Genomic DNA, 25,339 nt, shown 5'->3' with positions numbered 1-25,339 from the left:
GGTGTACAACACCCTCTTGTTAACTATTCTATGTTTAGGTGAATTACATTGCTTTTATTGGACACGCAAGTATGGACTGAAAAAAGAACAAAAGTTTGAGGTGAATGCTTCATTTCAGTGTTTAGAAACTCATCAGGGGGTACTGTGGCTTCACTCTTCCAAGTTACTAAAGTAACTTGGTCGAGTGCAGAGGGACTCGACTAGTTTTTGACAGACTTGGCGCATCCACAGAAACTTGCTAAGTCCATTATTATTCAGTTTAAAGGAGTGCAGAAATCTGACCTACGATTCTTTCATTCTTTCACCATTTAAAGGTTGGTTTGTTCCCAAAGTTCACTCCTAAGCCTCTTTTTGCATCCTCTACTAATCAATTGTTGAAAACTGGGGTGAATCCAATTGGACTCGCTTGAGTCACCTGGGCTCGGCTGGGTTCTGAGCCTGGAACCATACAGTTGGGAACATGCCAAGTTTGGTTGGTTTTATTATCTTTTTGGACAGCTCCGCCGAGTTTGTCAGACACAAATTGGATTCGGGACCCTTATGAGCTCTAACCAGAGTTTCTCTTTTATAACACTGTTATTGATTGAAAACATCCAATTCAAGAGAAAAACACCTAAAATCCAAGATTATGAGATTCTGTTTTTTGAACTAGGGTCCAGCCAAAGTTGATTTATTCTGAAATTTTGCAACCCTAGCTAGACCCACCTTGAAATTTCTTCCTGAAGGCGAATTATGTTGTATATATTGAAGCAAAGGCTTAGTATCTATGATAAAGCACTCACAATCTTGGATTTGTGAGATTTTGAATACTGAGATGCCATTTGGCAGAGTCTTTTGAGAGCTTGGATCAACTTGATCTGGGCATGAGTTCCAAATCTACTTTTGGGGTTTCTATTTTGGGTACTTAACGTTTCCACAAATATTGGAGGCATTCAGGTGCGAACATTGGGGCATCTATTTAAAACTCTGGGCAAGCAAAATTAAGTTTTATTTTTCAAATTGAATTCTTATAGGTAAATATTTTTGACAAATGTCAATCGATCTAGTTATATTTTGGTTAATTTTGTATTTTTGTTGCATTCTCTTTAAGTGAAAGCAATACGATTCATTGTCTTTCCCATTTTCTATATAGAGGTATTTTTTATAGGTAATTTTTGCATTCTTTTGCAATGTGTTTTTACACAAAATTAGGATGAACCTTTGACACAAATGAGGTTGGAGTTCATAGATATGTGCGTTGGGTTAGGAGATCTGAAAATGAAAAAAGCTTTAAGGAAGATGAAGGTAGGAAAGGCTTTCGGATCAGATGGTATACCAAGAGAGGTTTGGAAGTGCATGGGAGACATTGCCATATCCTAGTTAACCAAGCGGGTTTTTTCTTTTTTTTTTTAGAGAAATACTGGTTAACTAAGTAGTTCAACAAGATTTTGAGGAGAAAGAAAATGCTAGGCGGATGGAAAAAAAGTACTGTGGTACCTTCTTACAAGAACAAATAAGATATATAAAGTTGTACGAACTATTGAGGGATCAAACTTCTAAGCCACACTATGAAGCTATAGGGGAGAGTGATCGAGCAAGGGCATGAAACAAGTGTATCAAAAAATCATTTCAATTTTATGCTGGGGGGTCAACCATCGAGGCTATTTTCTTACTTAGACAATTAATTGAGAAGTTTACAGATAAGGGAAAAGTCGTCCACATGGTCTTCATTGATTTAGAGAAAGCATATGATAGAGTACTTAGAGAGTTAATTTAGTGGTTGTTGGAAAAGAAAAGGGCGTCTAGTCGATATATTAACACAGTGAGGGATATTTATGAGGGAATTCTAACTAATATGAAGACAACTAGTGGAGAGAAGTGAGTTTTCAGTGATGGTAAGCCTACATCAGGGATTAACATTGAGCCCATATCTCTTTGCTTTGGTTATACACGAGTTAACTTAGCAGAGGTATCGTGGTGATTGTTGTTTGCAAATGATGTAGCTTTGATTGATGAGACTAGGGATAGTCCTTTTTTTTTTTGTGTAAAGCAGTGGGGGAGAAGGCTACCTACCCGTTTTTCATAAATGGAGAAAACAAATTACAACTCATTATTTTACAACCCTAAAATAGGGCAATTATGCAACATCATGAAGTCAAGGAAGAGAAGTAAAGTCTAGACGCCTAAAATGCCAAACGGTGGCATATGAAAAAATTGTAGCCGTTTTGGCAAGTACATCAGCCACTATATTAGTTTCGTGATAAATATGAGAAATTGACCTTGAAAAATGTGCAAGTCGAAATTGGCAATTGGTAGTTCTGGTATGAAGCCCCCATGGAGATTTGCAGCAGCCACGTATAACTTTTACAAGAAGTGAGGAATCACTTTCAATCTGTAAGGGGAAACAATCCATTTTGATATCCAAATCAACACCTGCTTCCAAAGCACGGAATTTTGCATGGTTATTCGACGTGACACTAAGAGGAATGGCAAATGCAACAAAGGAAGAACCATTATCCCTTATAATACCCCCACAACTTGCTATTCCTGAATTCTGAAAAGAAGACCCATCAATATGCAGCTTGAAATGTTGAAGATGAGGAAATGACCATGCAATCGGTATGGCGGGCTTGATCCTTTGTTGTCACCATGTTACTTGTAAATTTGCTGTTATTACCGTCTTTGATATGTGGTAGGACCACACTTTAGCATCTGCCAACTCTTGAACCTGACAAGTGATCGTCTTAATTAACTATTCATGCTTGGACACCTTCCCTTGAAATATGCGATGATTTTTGCTCTTCCTAAAGCATCCAAACTACCGTGAAGAATAAGGAATGCCAAATATTAAAAGTTCAATTTCACTTCAATCTAAAAGCTATCCATTTCCTCAATGTGGATGCAATGGATGAGTCCAGAATGAATCGTTTGCCACATCTCCATGCAATCGATCTCCATATCGTCTGCGAGAAAATACAATCAAGCAATAGATGACGTATGTTGTCATTAGTAGAATAGCAAAAGGGGCACACAAGCCAGGATGCTATAGAATCTAAAGGTTTTAAAATTAGTTGGATTAAGATATAATATTTGAAATGTGAGTTTAGTAATAATAGGACAAGAAATACGAAAAAGTATACACTTTCCATATCTTGGATTGATAATCCAGGAAAATGGAGAGATTGAGGAAGATAACACACGTAGAATTAGAGCTGGGTAGGTGAAGTGAAGATGTGCAACCGGAGTTTTATGTGATCGCCGCATACTAATGACGCTGAAGGGGAAGTTCTATAGGACAACACTGAGACTAGCTTTGCTTTATGGGATGGAATGTTGGGTGGTCAAGAAACAACATACCTATAGGATGAGTGTAGTTAAGATGAGGATGTTGAAATGGATGTGTAGCGCGACAAGAAGGGATAGGATTCAAAATGAATACCTTTGGGGGAACTTAGGTATGGCTCCAATATACGATAAGATAAGAGAAAGTCGACTTAGGTGGGCTGGCTATGTGCAATGCAAACCTAGTACAACACCTGTTAGGAAGTGCTAGTTAGTTCAAGTGGAAGGCTCAAAAAGAGCAAGGGGTAGGCCCAAAAAGATATGGTTGGAAGTTGTGAGAAAAAATATAGGGACTTGTGGCCTCACTGAGGGTATGGCCGTTGAGAGTGACGGACCCCGTATCGTATAGCCAACCCCAAATAGTTGGGAAAAAGCTTTGATGATGGTGATAATGAAGGTTAGTAATAATAGGAGTAGAAACGATGAATTAGTTAAGATTGATGGCCAATAAGTACCTAAAAGATATTATTTTTGATACCTTAGGTTGATAATTTCGGAGAGATTAAGGAAGATGTCGCGCGTAAAATTAGAGCTGGGTCGACAAACTAGATATGTGCCTCTAGAGTCTTATGTGATCGTCGCATACCAATGAAATTGAAGGGGAAATTCCATAGGACGGTCCCAGCCATACTTAATGGAACGGAATGTTGAGCACTCAAGAAACAACATATCCATAGAATTAGTGTAGCTAAGATGAGAATGTCGAGATGGATGAGTGGCAAGACAAGAAATGATAGCATCCGGAATGAATACATCTTAGGGAACTTCGGGGTAGTTCCAATAGGCGATATGATGAAGGAAAGTAGACTTAGGTGGCCTAGCCATGTGTAGCATTGACCTAGAACATCATTGGTTATTAGGGGTGATTTGGTTCAAGTGGAAGACTCTTAAAAGGCAAGGGGCAGACCCAAAAAAATATAGATGGAGGTAGTGAGAAGTGATATGGTGACTTATGGTCTGATTGAGGGTACGACCCTTGATAGAGTGGAATGGTGGAACAAGATTCGTGTAGCCAGCCCCAATTAGTTGGGATAAGGCTCTCATGATGATGATGAATTTGATTATGCCTATTATTTTCTTTTTTATGGTTTTTTATGCCCCCAACATGCTTGGAATCTTTTAGAAGCAGTATCTTCCCTTAAAAGATTCAGTGTAAATCAGATTTTATCCATATTTGATGCATAAAAAAGTAGCTCCATAGATGTACTAACTTAATGTTTCTAATTTTTATTATTCTAACACTCCACAACAATACATAAGTTAACTTTCTCTCAAATAAAAATGTCTGTAATTTTTATTCTATAATTTAATGTTGCTAATGGGATATTTTTTTGATGGTTGTTTATGCGTCTAGTAGGCTTAGATTGTTTGCAAATTAACATTTCCTTATGGAAAGATAATAAATTAACTTCGTTCATATTTTGATGCATACAATAATCACATTTCCTTATGGAAAAATAATAAGTTAACTTCTTTCATATTTTGATGCATACAAAAATCTATGATACATTTATGCATTTGAGATATTTATATACATACTTATATGTGTATATGTAGCTAAGATGAAGATGTTGAGATGGATGAGTGGCAAGACAAAAAAGGATAGAATTTGAAATGAATACATTTGGGAAAACTTAGGTGTGATTCCAATAGGTGGTAAGATGAAAGAAAGTAGACATAGATGGGCTGGCCATGTGCAGCGCAGACCCAGTACAATACCTGTTAGGAGGTACGAGTTGGTTCAAGTGGAAGACTCAAGAAGGGCAAGGGATAGGCCCAAAAGGACATGGTTGGAAGTCTCGAGAAGAGATATGAGGGCTTATGGCCTCATTGAATGTATGGTCCGTGATACAACAGAATGGCTGACCAGGATTTGTGTAGCCGACCCCAAATAGTTGGGAAAAGGCTTTGATGATGTGGATGATGATTTGTACATGCATATACATATATATATATCCCAAGCATATGTTTATGGTTGGGTTAATTTGTTTTAAAACTAATATTTATCTTTAACAAGCAAAGCAACACTTCTTACTTTTGTAGGCTTTGAGAGAGTAGGCATATGAGAAAGAGTCCCTCCCGGGGAAGGGGATTTAGCGATGGCACTATGGGTTGAAGTTGTCTCAGCTTAAGAGGTAGTTTAAATGCTCGTATTATGGAAAGGATATGCTTGATACTATTAATTGCCTAAAGCATCATCTCACCAAAATTCAGAGTAATGGGTTGCCTTATCCAAGTCCGCCCGTGGAAGTCAAGAAATAGATGATGCAATCCATCTTGGCAACAAAAGGAAAGAAGGTGCAAAGGCATAGGGTCATTGAGGAGATGTGGAAAGTGTACTATTCACCTTATGAGGAGCTGGAAGATTTTGTGGCCCAATTTGAGCGAGGAGGGTCAGTCTAAAAGACTTGTGTTCTAGACAATAGGCTAGCATGGGTTTGGGGCCCTCGGGAGCTGGAACTAGTTAGCTTGTGTGTGAGCCAAGCATTCACTTTCTACCTCTCAAACAAACGCATCAAGGCCCATGACTCGAATCTCTCTTGCAGGGGCTCATGATTAGCTTATCAAAGCTAGCCAAGATGCAGATGGACTACAGGGTTGCTATGGATGTTAAATGCTCCCTAAGGAGTCATGTTAATCCAGACATGTGCTGCTCAAGTCTAGGTGCATGAGTCCTATTTTAGTACATGCTTGCGCAGACCATCTGGCCCTTCCCCAAAAAATGCAGCTGGCGTCCGTGCATTAAGTAAGTTTGGTGTGTCGAGGTTTTGGCCTTGTCCTCATAAGCCCCCCAAACCTCACATTGGAGTATGTATTCCTCCTAGCCACCAACCACGGGGTTCATTTCCGACCTTGACCCAAGGGATCATCCATAAACTCTTCGGCCCAAGTGTATCAGGCCTTATTCCTCTCTTTAGCTTAGGGTTCCTGGATCTCTGACTTAATCAGCATAGCTCTAGATTGCAAACCTTGGTAAAGTCATGCCACTCTTCTCCATAAAGCCATTTGCTCCCTCATGGACCAATCCACAACCCCCACTCAAACTGGGGTGTCTCTATTTCTTGTGGTAGCATGAGAGCTGCGGCCTTTAAAGGCCATAAATGCCCCACCACTATTCTTGTAACATCAAGTCTCATCAGTCGATGGTGTTGCCCCTTGAAGCTGACTGGTTATTTCTTTTTGGAGTAACATGTAACGGGCTCATTGTATCAAAATCTGCATGGCTCAGATATTTATGACTTTTATCTTGTCTTTTAATTCGTTTGATTTTGTTTATTTCTTTGATAATCATTATTCTGGTGCACAAACTAATGTATGGGTTACTTTTCTTCTCTACGCTTTAAAAACCTACCATATTTTTTGCTGTCTAGGATGCCCCTAATGCTGGACCTATCAATAAAGACGATTCTTTGAAGGAAGTTCTGGATATCAATTTGAAGGGGGCTGTTATATTTATTTTCGCAGCATCTGCCTTTCTATTGTTGCTGTACTTTTTTATGTCGTCGTGGTTTATTTGGCTGCTGATTGTGTTATTCTGCATTGGTGGTAGTGAGGTATGTAGATCATTTTCTTGTTTTCTGAATTGTCTATGATTTCTTTAATTCTTATAGTTATGGTGGTCACATATACTGGAAACTTTACACGTCCCTCTATGTTGTATTTGTTTTGAGGAGCTTTCAACAGTGAAAGTTAATGATACTTGTTGATTATTTATTCTGTTAGTTAATTGTGGCTTCCTGCAATCCTTTCTTTATTAAATGTTTTAAAGCCATTTGTCTTGCGTATGCCTCTCAACTAAAATACTTCTTCAAGATTGATCAGGCTTCTTGTTGAGTAGCAACCACATTCTCGCTTGCAAAATCAATTCTTAAATTTTTCTGTTTGCAAAATGGCTATAGAAGTGGGACACTCTCTATGTCTATGTGTCTCGCTTTCTTCCATGGTAGGAAATCAGTATGATCGGTATTCTATTGTGCAAGCCTTGCAGTTACATGTGGTACTAGAAAGTGTTCACATTTTCTAGTGGTGGCCAGTCGTGCCCCTTTAAAAGTTAACATGGGACCAGAATGTTCTTCATTTGACCAGCTAATTCATCTCAGCATATATCTGGAGTTTTGCTTCACAACAAGATTCTATACATAGTGCTCGTCAAACTGGGTATGGACTGGTGCCTTCTCCGGCCTTTTTGGCTAGACCAGTTGCATGTTTATTGCCTAAGTGGTTTGGACGTTTTTTCAACTAGCTTGCTATTTTCTTTCCAAAGTATGGATCAGAGAACTTGCTTTTTGCTATTTTATTGGAGAAAGTGCATTTTAGGGGTTGTTTGATTTGTGTGGAAGTATTTACCTAGAGAGAGCTTTCACATATTGGATGGTCTGCCCATCGGAAAGTTGGTTCATACATCTTTAGGTATGTATGTTCTTTCCCACAATGGCATTGATGGAGCACTTTACGTTCACATGGGTGGACCGATTTCCCATGAGCCGAATAAGGAAAGTGATGGTCGTACTGGAAAGTTCTTTCCTGGAAAGAACTCTCTCACAAACCAGCCTACCCCTTATGTCTTATCCATAAACAGCAAGAGGAGAGTGATAGTGGCCTCTGTAATCCTTTTTGAAAAAATCATGATGAACTGTACATTCTTGGACACAGTTTTGAACCTGATGTATACTTGTTTATGTTTTGACTTTTAGTAATGAAGTAAAGTTACCCATCAAAAAAAAAAAAAGAAAACAAGATTGAAAGAGGAGGGTGATGGCAAGTTTTTGGCATTGACATGTTAGGCATTGTCAATTTTTCTTGAGGAAAGGGCAAAATGATCAAAGAAATGAGAATCCAAAAATGCTCATAGTGGTTGAGCAGTGTTTCCAAACATGCTTTATTATCACACCTAGAAGTGAGATAGGGGATGGATGTTTGGAGATGGTTTTGATGACATTGATTGCGGTATGGAATGGGGATTTTGTCTCTGACCCACCTTCTAATTCCAGAGAGGTTATTGCACACTCATAAAATTACTGTTTTATTGACTGTGATTAATGAGTTTTTCATCCCTCTTCCTATGCAAATCTCCTTCAGAAACGGAATTGCAATTTGTTGCTGTATTTCTAAGATTCTCTCTCTCTGTCTCTGTCTGTCTGTCTGTCTGTCTGTCTCTCTCTCTCTCTCTATATATATATATATATATATATATATATAGATATATATATATATATGGGAAAGGATCAGGTACCGCCAAGGTTATGTTTGTGGCTCTGACATTTTCTCAATGACATTTTCATGAATGAGGCCATTGCAAGTATTGAAAATAAACAAAACAAAGACATTGCAATAAACAGAAATTGAGTTTTAAATCTCATAACATTGGGAGAGAGGTAGAGAGTGTGTGGGTTTTATAGAGAGAGAAAGGGAAGGGTTTCTTGCTGGTGTAGGAGAGGAGAGTGGGAGAGTTGAATGCAGTAGAAAATCTAGAGAGAGGGTGAAGGAGAGGTAGAAAGAGTGGGTTTTATAGAGAGAGAAAGGGAATGATTTCTTGCTGGTTAGAGAGAGAAGGATAGTGGGAGAGCTATATGCTCTAGAAAATCTAGAGAGAGGGTGAGGGAGAGAGGTAGAGAGTGGGTTTTATAGGGAGAAAGGGAAGGGTTTCTTGCTGGTTAAAGAGAGAAGGTGGGAGTGAGGCATATGCAGTAGGAAATCTAGAGAAAAGTTGAGGGAGAGAGGTAGAGAGAGAGTGGGCTTTGTGGAGAGAGAAAAGGAGGGGTATCTTGCTGGTTAGAGAGAGGAGGGGAAAGCAATATGCAGCAGGAAATCTAGAGAGACGATGAAGAAGAGAGGTAGAGAGTGTGGGCTTTTTTAGAGAGAGAAAGGGAGGGTTTTTTTCTGGTTAGAGAGAGAGGAGAGCCGTATGCAGCAGGAAATTTAGAGAGAGGGTGAGGGAGATGTAAAGAGAGAGTACTTTTAGGGGTGTTGGGATGGAGCAGGGACCTCGGGCTTGCACAGGTCACTGGGATGTGGTTAGAGAGAGAATGAGGGTGGGCTGTGGGTTTTTACCAGGAGAGAGAGAGAGAGGGGAAATTGGGGATGAAAAGAGAGAGGATTTCTGGAAATAGAGAGACTGGGTGTGTGCCATAGGCCTTCACTTGGGGAGAGAGAAGGAAAGGGAGAGAGAGGTCATGGGTGGGAAGGAATATGGACTGCTCTGGGTGTGGGGTGTCAGTTGGTATCAAGCTTCAATTTGAATCTCCATTTCATCAAGGGTTCAATTTGGCCCAGAAAATCACTGCCATTCTGTGCACCCATTTTCTGTACGCAAGCCTGCATACGTGATCCTTTCCCTCTCTATATATATCAGTGTATAATCTGGCCATTTATTTTTTATATTCTTACCCTTGTTTTGGGTGTGAATGGAAAAACGATGGATGGAGATTTGGCAAAAGTGTGTACAAATGACAATGCCCTAAAACTATTATCTTTCATTCTAGTAAGTAGGCTGTGCGATGCACAGGCATGTAGAGAGAGTTCCAATAAGATTTTGAGGGTCATTTTTATTGCAAAAAGAAAACTCCTGATTTTTTTTTTTCTTAGTCTTGGGTAGAAAACCATTTGGGATGTTTATCAAATGAAGATAAATATAATTTTGTTTAAATAAGTATCATAACACAAGATTCTTAATCTAACTTGGAAGTAATATTCTATCTTTAGGCAGACATGAAATCTACTAAATGGAGTTGGTTAGAAAATTTATAAGATGCTGGAAGCGAGGGTCTTTGGGGAGTTTTTGTCCTATGTTTGAATCCTACCATTAACTACCCATAAAAAGGTCTATGGGAAACCTGTTAATTACGTCTTAATACTATATATGACTTTCAAAAAAATAAATCTAAATATATGTTCTTAAAAGATATGCTATCGGTCTAGTGTTCTATAATTCTATAGCTTCATATTTTTATCTTTTCAAAGCTTCAAGGTTAGATTTGGTTCTAACATATGTAAGCAGGGGTACACATGCCCCTCCAAATGCACTTTTAATAATATAGTCAATATTAAAGAAGTCGGAATCGACTACCTAGTTATAGTCAATACTAAAGAAGTCGCAATCGACTATCTAGCTGGGCACCTAGTCCCTTAGGCGACTGGTCTAGGGAAACAGGTTTTCTAGTAGGCCGTAAGAATGATATTTGGGGGGGTGGTTCAGATACCAAACCCCGCAAATTGATCTTATAAAATCATATTTTTGAAAATACAAAAAAATGGAAAACAATTTCTAAATCCCTCAGACTCTCATGCATATATGAGTTCAAAATTCAAATTGAAACACTATAAAACTAAACAAGATTCAAAGCTGCCCATCCTCAAAATCAACATTCTACATCATCAATTCATCTCTGCCAACAAAAAAAAAGGTCGCATCGCACAAATCTCATCTTAAATTACTAACAAAACTCATAATTGTCTAAAGAAAAACGATGCATCAAATATGATGTCCTCAAACTGGTAATTGGGTTTCTTCATCACCACGAAGTATGGACAATGTCTACATTTCTACTAACACAACCTAATGCACCTGATGTTGTTGCCATGCTATCATCATTACAGCCGTTTCCTCCACATATTCTTCTTCTCCCCCAGTCTCATGTGAATTTCCCGCCTCCTGCCCACCCTTCTCTCGCACTCTCTTCAGTCTCTTCCCCCAAGATTTAGATCTTTTGGCTCTCAAGGGGCTTAATTCGCTTCTGGTTGCCTCACAAACTTGGCTCCAAGTCATGTTCTCCCCTGAAATTTTGGATCATCTCTAGCATCCACCAACCACTCGCATGTGTCGTCCATATTAACTGTAATAGGGTCGATTACATTACGATCTAGGGTTCTAGAGAGTATTCCTTAAACATTTGATTTTACTGAAAAAAAATGAGGTTGTTTAGTATTGTCTGCTCAAGCCTATTACTCTTTTTTGTATGTATTTGTTTGGATCGAGCATGATGCATTATTAGAACTTAAAAAAAAAAAAATTATATAAAACAAGTACGAGTTAAATGGACAATTCATTTCATAAGTTCAGAAACTACCATCTCAATAACTAAAGTTGCTCTCTCAACCCATTGAGCTGCATGCCAAACTCAATATGTTCATAGCCATCCTCTACAAATGAGTGGCATTTTGCCTGTGGTTGGTTCATAATAAACCTACACCATTAGTTTCAAATGCACATAATGCATTATCAATGTTAAAAAAGTTGGCCGCCAGGCTGTCAACATGCTTTTCCTAGACCGGCTAGGCGGTCACCTCAAGGCCGGGCATGCCATGGTAGGGTTGGCAATGGGTCGGGTGGGGTTCGGGTTGACTTGGACTTGGATCACACCCAGATCTAACTCAGGTCTAGGGTTTTGGACCTCAACATGATTGGGTCCAAAACTTGGACCCTGACGTGACCCATTGGATCTAAAATTTGGACCCTGACCCGACTCGGTTCAGGTTCGAGTTGGGTTTGGCTCTAGAACCTAACAAAATGTTTTTGAAGAAATATTCAAAAAAATATATTTTCATATATATATTTTTAAAAAGTATGTTTCAAATCTATATATATACACACACACTATAAATACATAGGCAAAATTATCAAAATATTATATATTTTAAAAATTATTTTATATATACATCATATGTATGTGTGTGTCTATATATATATATATATATATATATATATATATATATATATATATATATATATATATATATAAATGTCTATGTGATTGTGTGTGTATAGCTGTGTTCACGTATGGCCGACTAGGACCTGAACTTGAACCTTGGGTCAGGGTTTTGGATCCAGACCTGATCAACCGGGTCCAAAACTTGGACCTGGACCCTGATTCGTTCGACCTGCCGCGCTGTTGGTTTGACCTGACCCAATTGCCACCCTTACACCTTGGTGCAACTTGGCCAATGGCAGAAAAAGGCCCTTGACCAAGGATAAAAATGTACTTTTCCCCCCTAAAAATGAGGGAAAAGGTTTTGGAGAGACAATCTAGCCCCCCAAACCCCTATCCTCCTAGTCCTTCCCCAAAAAAGAAAAAAAATAGAAAAGAAGAAAAGCATATGCCCCCCTAAAAGTTAAAAAAAAACAGTTAAGGCCTATACAAATGGTTAAGGCCTCAAGGTCCTTTTCTTTCGCTCACAGTCTTGTTGTCTCTCTCTCTCTCTCTCTCTCTCTATGTATAAGAAGAAAAAGAAAAAGAAGATGCCCTCCAATTGTTTGATGCAAGGCCTCTCTCTCACATATGCGCAAACACATGCACAAACACACACATGCTCTTGCTTAATATATAAGAAGAAGAAAAAGAAGTAGATGACCTCCAAGTGTTCGATGTGATGCCCCCCCACAGTCTCATATCCTATCTCTTTCTACATATAGAAAGAAGAAAAAGAAGAACATACCCTCCAAATGTTTGATGTGAGACCTCTCTCTCTCACACAGGTCCATATACTCTCTGTCTCATATATATATATATATATATATATATATATATATATATATTTATTTATTTATATATAAGAAGATGCACAACCCCCTCCCCCTCTCACAACAAATAAAAGCCTGGGCGGCCAGTTCCCTGACTGCCTAGACATGGCCTCCGTCTTTTGAACATTGTGATTATGCAGCTTCATAATGCGCATATCGTGCTATTCAGCTTGGAGCACGTTGCTCCATCCTGCATAGATGGGATATGGTTATGTGCCCCAATATGCGAGAAATCACCTGCATATGTATGCTCATCGCATGGGGCACATTGCACCAGCTTATCCAGCTCACTACTCTTGGGCTGAAAATGCCCACAAGCAGGGGCATTTTAGGTAATGTTATCCCCAGGAAAGGGGGAAGAGGGTATGAATGGAATATACGCCCCCCACCAAAAACACCCTTCGAACCATATTTACATGGTTCTATGGAGATTAATAACAAGAAACTAGAAGTTGATTTGTTTTGTTTTTCTTGAATCCAGAGTTTTTGAAATAAATCAGGGGAATATCTGGGCTATCACTTGTGATTGTTTTGGCCATTGTGTTGAAGATAACTAGGCAGAAATTCACCATACACATGATGGGCGAATCATATGACTTGTCTGATAGAGAGTCGAGATTTGAGACTGATCCATTGAATATATTTATGGTCTTCTGTTTTGTTTTACTTTTGTTGTTTGGAGTTTAAGACTTTGGAGTTTGGATGTTATGTAATATATACCACGGTACCTAATGATTGTGACTGTGAAGCACTTTTGGTCGTTGGGTGTTTTGTCATAACTATTTGGCATTTTGATTTTTAATTTCATTTATTTAATTTAGTGAATGAGATGTAATGCATTACTTTGTTTATATGTTTACTGTTTTAGACATTTAGATTAATGGAGTATAGAGAACAAATTATGTTACTCTTCATCAGGTTATCAGAGGACTCAAACAGTTAATATGTTAAAGATATGTACTAAATGTATATGCCTACCATCACAAAAGTCACAAATTTATGCTTTCCTCTGCATTCTAATATTTTTGTGAATTTTTAAATTTTTTAAACTTACTGATTGCATTGGAGGTGATATGCCAACATTGTATCCACAAGTGCATTGTTGCCCTACCGCATCGAGGCCGCTTCCCGCATTTGAAAACATTGACCTACACTACAATATTAAATAAAATAAATAGAGTATATTGTACACAATTATATTTAAACTTCCAAATAGATCTTAGAAGTCTGACTTAGGGTATGTTTGATAACACCCTAATATCTTAATATTTTTAAATAATATAGAATTTCTATAATTGAATTATATAAGTTTGTATGTCCTGTTTGATACGATCAAATCGTATCTTTTTATATCCAAGTAACCCATAAATATCCGAATCCCCAAGAATTCAACTCCTAGTTGAATTTTGCGGGATTCTATTTCTCTGTCAAAAATTTTGCGTGTCTCCTCACTTATCTCCCGCTTTCGTTCTCTTTCCCTCTCTCATCTCTAGTAGAGGCCCCCTCTTTGTCAACTGAGACCCAATCCTCTCTCTCTCTCTCTCTCTCTCAAAGTTAACCTAACTGCTTCAATGCAGAAACATGACTGTCTCTAATGCTTGTACCCTTTTTCTCTATGTAGTCCCTAGTGCCAGGTATGCATCTTCACCTACGCAAATGTCTCCATCAACCAATCAGGTTCCTCCTACTTCCACTTTCTATTCTCGCGCAAAACTTCTTACAGATTAGCCATGGCTCCTTTCCGTTTCATTGCCAATTATCCTTAAATGCTACATTTTCAACAACCCAATTTCTCTCCTTACATTCTTCGAGGACTTCTCAAGAGAAAACCATGATTCCCCACCATTGCATCCAGGGCCCCAAAAGGGCTCATGTTTCGACAGACCATCTCTCTTTGCTCTCTCATTGAAATCCTCCAAGAGAAACCATGTCATTCTATCGTCCCAAAAAATGCATGAAGTTCCAATTTTGAACAAACCCAACTTCTCTCTTTAGATTCCCTCTCTTCTCAAGGAAAAACCATGATTCCTCATGGCGTCATCCTGAACCACCCATCATCTAGCGGTTGAAACCAAAAAGCTAGGGTCTATTTCAGCCTTGGAAGTGTCGAACTTGTTATGGAATGACCACCATTTGAAATAGAACGCTGGTTCGAATTTTTAAGGTTCGAACTTGTGTTTTGTCGAGCCATCAGAACAAAACACTAGTTCGACTCTTTAAGAGTTGAATTTGTTCGTTGGTCGACTTTCCTCTTGTTCGACTCTTGAAGGTCGAACCAATAAAACGTTCTTTCTTGACCCTTGAAGAGTCACAAAAAAAAACGAGTTTTTTTTCACAAATTTCTTCAATTTACGCTATTCCTAAGTCCGATTTCAAGAAATTCGTGTAATTTCTTCTCTGCAAATGCATGAGCTTAGAAAACAAACCTTGTGCCCTTGTTTGTAGGGCCAAGAAAAACCAGATAGGCATTTGGGGTACCCTTCCGATCTACAGAGAAACTTCGTTTTGGGTCTAGAGATGAAGAATTGCAATGTGGGTATTAGAGAGAGAAACTGCATTTTGGGTCTAGAGAGAGAGTAATTGCAATGTGCGTGTTAGAGAGAGAAACTGCACTTTGGGTCTAGAGAGAGAGGAATTGCAATGTGGGTGAGAGAGAGAGAGAGAGAGAGAGAGAGAGAGAGAGAGAGAGAGAGAGGGTCCCTAGTCACAAGATGCTGCCCTTTTAGAGCTTAGAAATGACAATGGGGGCATCCCTGTTGTCATGCTAAGATTTTCCTGTTTAAGTACTCCGCAAAATGCCTGATTGCCTTTTTTATTTTCATATCATTCTCTTCCTCTTCCTGATCTTCACTTTGGTTCCTCTCTCTCTAGCTTTGATGGATCTCATGAGGTTCAAAGCTCCGGATAAGTATAAGCTTTAACCCAAGGTTAGAGAGCCAGCACCTCACGCTGTTTTGATTGTTAGGTTTTCCATTGGTTTTTATGAACCAAAATTACGCTTTCCATAAGCCATTAAGCACTTATTGTTCTTTCTCTAAAACTAGTATAAGGCGAGAGTAGAGAGAGAAAGAAGTATGAAGATGAAAGTAGATAGAGAATGCAGTATGAACCACCTCGACCGTGTGATAAGAGCGAAAGTAGAGAAGGAAAGATAGGAGTCATGTGATTCATATTGCTTGCACCCCATTTTTTTTTATAAAATGCAATTAAACATGCACAGAGAAATATATATCGGTATAATATATAATTCATATATATGAAAAGACCCTTACAATAAGTACTCAAATAAGAAATTCAAAATGACGAAACAAATTTTGAAGTTCTCAAGAGAGAGTGTTTTCCTTTGCCTTACAGCCAATTCTATGCCGCTTGTCCCATTGATAATCTGTACTTGTCTAGCTTCCTTGACACTTGGCAAAAAACACCCCATTGTGTCATTCTGTTGATACTACCTTGTTAGAAGAAGGGGCCTCTTTAAATGTGAGTTCCATTTTTCATCAACACTCAAAATAGGAGAATAATAATTTATCCAAAATTCTTTCTAATGTCCTCCTTGGCAACCTTCATTGTGTGGTAATTATGATGTCTTGGCCGACTTGCTTTGAACATACTCTTGAGATACAAACATGGGCATGAGCTTGTCTTTTAGGGTCTTAATAGATTGGAATGACAGGACTTGCCAAAATCGGGAGACTTCTAGTAACTCCAGGTCTCATGAAGTCCTTATTATTTTTGAAGCTTGTCGTCATGATCATCACAAGTGTGGTTGTATATGAATTTCGTGATCTTCTTGCTAATCATATCAAGCATGAGTATGCATCATATTGTGTCCAATAATGTAACTTCCTTATCTCCAACATTCTAATAGCCACCATTTTGGCTACAACCATGTCTATAACGATCTGAACTACATCACTCTCTCCCTCCTCCTCATTGCATTTTTCCACCAAATCAGAAATAAGCATTACATCATGAATCTTGTCTAGCACTTCAATGGACCTCAAGAACATTATCACTATCGTACAATTCAGCTTGGGAAGAACTCTCTGTCCATGATTTTGACTAATACTCCTTTGCTTGTTATTGGTCCATGTGTTGGTCATTACGATGACCCCATATCTACCCCATGCATCCCTGTGTCTTGAGATAAACATGGATGACTTGTACCTCTTTTTTAAGTTGGGGCTTCTTAAGTTCATATTATGTGGGCACCTTATATCCATATAGCCCCTCAACTTCCATCATGACCTGGAAGCTCTTCAAGGAAGTGGCTACCTTAATAGATCCCTCTCACTACATATTGATGGATGTTTCTATTGGTTCTCTGTTGAAGGGGCTGTTTATGGTTTTTTGCCCCCTCTCTCGAACCATAGTTGTTGAAAATGCCTGAGATTTGAAATCTTTTTAGGAATTAGAATCGCGGAATTGCGACTGGCTAGAAGATTCCTGTCTTCGTAATCGATGTTCGTACAAGGGCAATTGCGGGAAACAAAATTTCTAGTTATCGGAATCGAGATCAGATCCAAATATAATCGAGATCCTTACACATGGAATTGACATTCTAACATCTTTGTAATTGAGTTTCAGACATATTTGAAATCGACCCCTATGATCATGATTCATTCATTTATGAAATCGAGATTCCGATATATTTGGAATTGAGTTTCTAATGTAGTTGGAATCAACAACTCTCTCTCCCCTCTCTGCTCTCTGTCTCTAAATGGACTAATTCTAATGCTCTCTCTTAGAACAAGGAAACGGAATATAGAAGCACAATACCCCCACGTTTGGGTATGATCAGGGCTAACTAAATGTCCATGTCCCTTTCACGTTTGGTTCTTGAAATAATTTAGGAGTAAGAAAATGTTTTTTAGATAAACATGATCAAGAATGAAACTCAATAGAGCCTGCAAATGATTGGATTGTACCGTAGGTTTAGAGGGAGAGAGGATATTGAGATTTTAGAAAAATTGGAATCAAAATTTCATAAATGTTAGGATCGAGATTCGGAAAAAGTTGGAATCAAGGTTCCTAAAATAAGAAATCGAGATTCTTGAATTTAAGGAAACGGGTTCCATCAAGATTCCTTATCAGTATCACAGAATTAGGATTCCATAGTGGAATCACAATCTGGGCGAAGAGATTATGGTAACTATGCTCGAACCACGATCTTAGGATCAAGGGGTAGGGGCCATAGACCTCCTTACTCGAGGCCCTCTTTGCCTAAAGTCCAATGCCCTACTACTAGAGCCCCCTTATTGGGTATATACCGCTGCTCTTTCTCTCCAAATTTTAACCGATCTAGTGAGATCACTAAGGTTTTTTTCCTCTGCTTCTTTCTTCTTCTGGACCCCCTGCAAATGGTCCAGCCTCTCTCTCTCTTATCTTCTCTCTCTCTCTTATCTTTTGTGGGGACCTAAGTACATGGGGCTACATGCCCTCTATTTCCAGCCAAATGTTACTTCAATCTATTAGTGCCAACTTTGTGGTAATTTACACAACACAATTCTTGTCATTTGAATTTGGGCATGATCTGTATTTCTACCTTGGATCTGTTGTTTATTAGAACGATAGGAGGCCATCTTCAATTACTAAATCTTGAACAACAAAATGGAAACTTTATTAAAAAAAAGTCACCATGCCGAATATCAAGAAGACAATAAGAAATACTTATTAATTTAGAAATCAAAAGTATTGATGCAAAACGTAAAAAAATTACTAATTGCATATGTAGTATTTAGCGATTTACCAAATTCAAATTAATTAGTCTTGGATGCAACACTAAAGTAAAAGATTGACGTTTGAAACACTTCAACTTGGAGAAATATCTAGTAATTGCAAAATCATAAGGTTCAAAAGTATTATTATGTCATCCTCCTCCTCTAAGCCTCGTCCCAACTATTTAGAGCCGGCTACACAAATCATGTTCTGCCACTTCGCTCTATCGAGGGCCATACCCTAAGTCAGGCCATAAGTTACCATATCTCTTCTTATTACTCCCATTCATGTCTTTTTGACCTTCTTTTTACCCTTTTAGACCTTCCACTTGGACCAAATCACCCCTCCTAGATGCGTTACGTGGCATGGACCATCAAAGTCTACTTTCCCTCATCTTATCGCCTATTGGAGCTGCTTCTAAGTTGTCTTGGATGCATTTACTTTGGATTCTATCCTTAACTTGTCTTGCCACTCACTCATCTCAACATCCTCATCCTAGCTTCATACATTCTATGAATGTGTTGTTTCTTGACGGTCCAACGTTCCATCCCATAAAGCATGCCTAGTCTTACAGCCGTTCTATAGAACCCCCTTTCAAAAAAGATTCAAAAGTTTCACAAGCATTTTTTAAAATGATAACACACTTACCTAAAAATATAAAAAAGTCATAAATGCAACACCAAATATTAAAGAGGAATCATAAAAAACTGAAAAGGGGTAAAAACATACAAACAAATTGCGTTATTGTCCGTTTTCAATCACAAAACAAATTTAAGACCAATAAAGTAGGACAAAGAGCCATTTTAATTAGATGTAATGACATTTTATTAGGATTGGGTTAGCCAATCTTAATAAAATTTCAATGAACACAAACCAAAACCCAGTCTTGAAAAGGGACCACAAGTGCAAAACTGAACTTGAAAAAGGGTACAGAACAAAAACCAAAAATAAGAGAAAAAAGAGTCAAAACCCAATATTCATAAAACTCACCATGCCCTGACCAACAATTAAATATATTACCCTCTCAAACTGCAATATATCTTTGCTCAAGTTGGTGGCTGTTGTTGCTGAAAGCCCTCTTTCATTGCCACTTAGCCACAAAAAGTATATGGTTGAATGCTTTTGGATTTTGCGAGAAATCGATTAGTTTTGAAAATTCTTTCGATCTTCAAAAGATTCTTAAAAATCAAGTATTTTAGTACGTAACATTTCAGAAGAAGGTGCAGTGATGTGATTGCAGGTAATAGATACACTTAAAGTGATGGTTCACATGAGTATCATAAATAAAGCCGGCTAATGCTCTATTTGTTTTTGTAGGGTATGCACGAATGCCTGGTTGCTCTAATTTCAAGGTAAACGGTAAACTAAAGGGATACCCTTAGTTCATTTTCGTACTCTGGTTGCTGCTTTAAATTTTTATATTGGGGTTGTCTTTCCTTCAAGATTCTTTGGAGACTGCGGGCAGAAAATCCTAAATTTTCCATTTCTTGGGGAGATCCCACTTCTCTCAGCTGTGATTTTACCACTCTGTATGGTATTTTCCATTTTTTGGGCTGCAAATCAGCATGCATCATATGCATGGATTGGTCAAGATATTCTAGTAAGTCGCACCTTGATTTTGTTGTTCTTTTTATTGTTTATTCCCTATATTGAAAAGCATGATGATCTAATCGTTAAATGTGCGTTGTTTTGGATAATTATGGTAGATTAAAGTTTGCAAATTAGAAAGTGAAAATAAAGCAGACATTGTCTATAAAACTGGTGATTTTCTATCCACGCATGCTTGTGATATTGGGTTTCGCTTGCACTTCAGATTAAGGTACCGAACCTCAAAGATACATGCTGCTAAAAATGTCTACAAATTTCAAGGACTTTTATAATGGTCACTCATGTGCCTTGTTGAAATGTTTCTGGAGTTCCATTGACTCCTTTCCATTTAGTGCTACTTATTCTTAGGTTCAATTGTTTCATTTGAATCCTTCTATATCATTTTAGTGCTAGATTTGCCGGATACAGGTTACACAAATGCTTATGTAATTATGCAAAAGAAAGTATCAATTTCCTGCAGTCTATTTTCTAATGCATATAGGTGTATTGTAAGCCATACCACATGGTTCTATGCTTCATAATGAGAAAACCAATTGAGCTCATGTCAAGAGGATATTTCTATTTTAGAAGGTATAAAGTTTCTATAGTTTCAATTTATTTACGAGTTGAGATGTAATGTTGTATTATATGATTCCATCAATATTTAACTACTTTTCTTTTGACATTTTTCTTTGGCTTTCTATACTCTAATTCTTTCAACATCCTTTGGCAGGTAGTTATTTTTGGAATATGTGGTTTTTGGATGGAAAAATTTAGCTAAATTTGACAATATAATTGGAGATTTTGAGGCTCTAATTTTGTTGATTGCATATTATCTACTATATTGCCCTCTGGATGGAAGTAATAAGCTGTAAAGACAGTAATGTACTATATGATGTGGAAAAATGTTTTGGTGCAGCTGTGGCTGCACCTGAAACCATTTAGCCACACCTCATTTACCGATTTTTTTGGAATGGATGAGGTCCCAAGATGCTCCAAATTATTCTCTTAGCCTCATCACTTGTAAAGAAAAAAAATTAAATGCATGGAGCTTCTGCCTTCCTAAAATTAAATATGAACTGCCCATTTGAATGGATGGTGTATTGATGATTTGGAGCTTTCTAGTTGCTCCAAATCCATTTTTTCTATGATAGAGAAACATTTTCAGGTACTTTGGACTCTCGCGGGTCTTCAAAATTTTGAAAAATTGGAAAAAGTGGTCCGGCTGCACAGGGTTTTTGTGCAGCATTGGCTGCTCGATAATTGGACGTTTGATATGTGTTCTTCATTTGCTCTTTCACTTTTGATCATCAATGCAATCTTATATTAGTAAATATAATAAAAAAGAAACTGAAAATGTGAAACAAAGGTCAAGAGATGTCATGACAACATCTTAATACTCTAACAATGAACTCGTGTAAGCATACAAGGACTCATATTACCTCAATAAGTTGACTGGAGACCATAGCTCAAAAAGGTGCCAATCCCATTATTATTTCCTGAGTTAGCTCCACTTTTAACAAGGCTATTTAGCTTCCTTGTTGGCCTTCCGCCACATAGGCTGAAAGAAGGAGTGAATGGGCCTGCATAAATTGAAAATGTGGTCAAATATCTCTTGTAGTCACTACAGGCAGGTTGAGGCTCTTCATGCCCAAGAGATGACATTCTTAGAATTGCCCCCAAGCCTAGGCAGGTTTCCACTCTGTGTTGGATCTTTTGATGCCCTGATTAGGGTGATGGCTGCATCTGTTGTGGAGTCAGTGTGGCCAATAAATCCTTAATAAAAGAGTAGGGCATTCTCTTTGTGGTCCGGGAGAAGGCTATCATAACCCTCCTGACCCTTGTTACTAAGAGAGCCACCATCGAAGTTGAGCTTGTTGTGCCCTTTCACCAGTGGGCGCAAAGTGAAGAGCAAGGAATTCGTGCAGGTCGTATAATTAACTTGGCTCTCCAGTTTTGAAGGAAATTTGTTGTGGTATGGTGTTGAACATCTTTAAGAGATATGGTGTTTGAACATTTTTGTGCTCTGTCCAAAATATAACCGAAGCTCTAATGCGGTCCTTTAGTGTTGGCTGTTGCCTCACTACAAATATTCTAGAGTTTCTGGCTGCCACTGCAGCACACCAAAGGACTAGACCAGTAGCCGGCCATGGGGAAATGTGAATGCTTGGAATTGGTGTGGAATAGATGGCAACATCGCCCATGACCATTTGAAAAGTTGTTGGAGCTCTGCCCAAATGCTCGAAGCCATTTCGCAATGGAGGGAAAAGGTATTCGTTGGTCTCTTCTACTGATTTGCACATGGCTATTGGGGATGGAAGTACCCCTTGTTTTTAGCTGGTCTACTGTAGGTAAGTAGGCTGTTTGGAGGTAGAATGATAAGGACTCAAGATCTGACATTTCTCTAGTGCCCTTTTGAAACTTGGGCACCGTATTTCTGATGCCCCTAAAGGCTTGAATTGGTCAGCAGCCATCGCATATCAATCCATGCCCAGGACGAAGAGATTATTGAAGCAGGAAATGCCTGCTCCACAAGTTAGTCCAGTACTTCACTCAGGGGCCTGATCTGGCCTAAAGAAAAATACTAGCATTTCAAGCTGCCGGTCTTCTATCATAGTGTTTTACCACCTTGTCCAAAAGGGCCTCGAGAGGTCTTCTACAACTTACTCGGTACGAACTCCATACTATGGCCTAATCTTTTAGCTAAGACTGTCACCTCTTAAGGGGTTACCCCAGTCCTAAACATGATTTGTTTTGGCCATAGTTATCGGGAGCAGGAGCGGGAACGGCTCCGGTTTCGGGAGCGGGAGCGTCAGATCGACCGCTGGCCAAAGCTTCAGAGCCTAGGGAGCGCGTTCCGGTGAGAGTAGAAGTTACGGATCGAGATCCCATTGGAATAGGGAGCGAGTTCTCGATACATTGGGATCGAGATCCTTATTCAACGGGAACGCGTTCCATATTCCTATGTTCATTAGGATCGTGCTCCCATCGACAATAGGAACGAGATCTCATTTAAGGTTGAGTCGTGCCCCCATCTAAGAAAGACCATGTTCCTATTTGGAAAGGATCGAGCTCCATTCAAGGTACTTTCTCAAAAAGTTTTGAATCTTCCTTTTTACTCTCCACAAGAAATAAATATATTTTTTGAAATGATAGCATTAAATGCTAGATATGCATTAAAAAACTTGCGTGAAATGGAAATGGAAATTATGCGCATAAAGGATATCATTAAAAATGCTTTAAGTATTCATGTTCCTTGTGAACATACAAGACCATATTATGTAAAAGTTAAATAAACCAAATGTTTTCATTAAATCTATTTTTATATTTCATTATAAAAGAGTAATTCAGGTTTTTCCTTTATGGCACTGAACAACAATTTACTCCATCAGTAGCACAAATTTGTGTTGTGTTATTCTAAAACATATACATGAGCGAGGGCATCCAATATATTAATAATTAAACATTTGATCATTACATGTGCATTTAATGCACATCTTAAAAATAAAAAGTAAAGGAGATAATATTTTAATAATAAAAAATTATCGTTACATGCATTAAATGCAAAATTGATCTATTGATTTTTTAAAAACATATATTTCTGTGAACCCGCACGTCCATATTATGTAAAAGCTAAATAAATCAAATGTTTCTAATAATTTATTCTTTTCGTCTTAATCTCTAATGAACAATAAATATTTTTTTATATTTCATTATAGAAGAGTAACCAAGGTTCCTCCTTGATGGCACTAAACAACAATTTATTCCATTAGTAGCACAAACTTTGTGTTTTGTTAACACGTATTCTACAACACACATGTGATTAAGGACATCTAATATTTTAATAATTAAAATTTTGATCATTACATGTGCATTAATGCACATCTTAAACATAAAAAATAAATGAGATAATATTTTAGGGTGTGGTTTCTATAACGTTGCAACCTTAAACAATCCAATTAAGGCGCACCTCCAAATTTTATCATAACATATAATTTTGGTGTAAACAATTTTTAGGATTATCTGAAAATCTATTTTCACATCTAATTATAAAATTTTAAAGCCCAAAAATGGTTAAAATCAACTAGATCTATAAACATATGGAAATCTTGATAATGGACGGTGTAGATAATGTGCTGCAAGATACACTATTTCTGGGACTCAAAATATTTTTGTTCTTCATATTCTTACATCTTGATGTCAAGATGATCAATTAGAGAGTTTTTCAACATTAAAACAATTTTTTACGATGCATTTTTGAGGTGCATATGTAATTCTACATTTTAAGGTTGCAACCTTATATAAACTTTTCCCAATATTTTAATAATAAAAATTTATCGTTACATGCATTAAATGCAAAAATGATCTATTGATTTTTTTAAAACATATATTTATATGAACCCGCACAACCATATTATGTAAAAGCTAAATAAACCAAATGTTTCCAATATTTTTATTCTTTTTATCTTAATCTCTAATGAACAATAAATCTATTTTTATATTTCATTATACAAGAGTAACTCAGGTTTCTCCTTGATGACACTAACAACAATTTACTCCATCGGTAGCACAAACTTTTTGTGATGTGTTAACATGTATTCTAACACACACGTGAGTGAGGTCGCGAGATCTACAATTTAAAGGAACGCGTTCCGTGTGAAAGTGAGTTCGCGATCCGTGCGATTGTGGGCTCAAGCTCCGTTATGAATGGGGTCGAGAATCCTATAAATAGGAGCAAGCTCCTAAAAAAATTGGAAATGGTTCCGGTAGAGATCCCGGCCACAGAGCGCCGGAGCGGGAGAACAACCCTTGTTGGGCGCTCCCTGTAACTATGGTTTTGGCCATATTCACCAGTCAAGAATTTATAGCACCTTAGAAACAACCAATGATTGTCCACCTATTGGGGTTCACATTGCATAACACAAGAACATCATATACATGTTGCAAGTCAGAGGTGACCTCATGCCTGTAAGATTTGAAGCCTTCTAGCCAACTTTGTATAGATCTACCAATCACCATGCCTGTAGTGTCAAACAGGAAGGGTGATAGAGGCTCTCCTTGTTGGAGACCTCTCTTTGCCAGGAAATAGCCTCTTTGGGAGTGATTAACTGAAACAGAGGACCAAGTCAAGGAGACTTAACCCCTGATCCAGGATTTCCATTTCTCTCTAAAGCCCTTAGGTAGGAGCACTTGGTC

The 25,339-nt window shown here is 38.0% G+C and overlaps 1 protein-coding gene across 2 annotated transcripts in view; it reads left to right on the top strand.

Moving 5' to 3' along the window:
- The window catches only part of SPPL3 (SIGNAL PEPTIDE PEPTIDASE-LIKE 3), a 64,092-nt gene that overhangs the window by 12,457 nt on the left and 26,296 nt on the right, over positions 1–25,339 (top strand). For both annotated transcript variants that reach the window (XM_088870406.1, XM_006850238.4), the window contains exons 6-8: positions 6,693–6,875; positions 19,874–19,908; positions 20,000–20,156. In XM_088870406.1, coding sequence (XP_088726532.1) covers positions 6,693–6,875; positions 19,874–19,908; positions 20,000–20,156 — 375 coding nt within the window. The remainder of the gene's footprint in view (positions 1–6,692; positions 6,876–19,873; positions 19,909–19,999; positions 20,157–25,339) is intronic.

Source organism: Amborella trichopoda, chromosome 6, assembly GCF_054954075.1.
Source record: "Amborella trichopoda isolate Santa Cruz 75 chromosome 6, AtrichopodaSantaCruz75HAP2 v2.0, whole genome shotgun sequence".
Lineage (NCBI taxonomy): Eukaryota > Viridiplantae > Streptophyta > Magnoliopsida > Amborellales > Amborellaceae > Amborella > Amborella trichopoda.
Note: the sequence above shows the minus strand (reverse complement) of the source record. Positions and strands in the feature narration are given on the sequence as shown.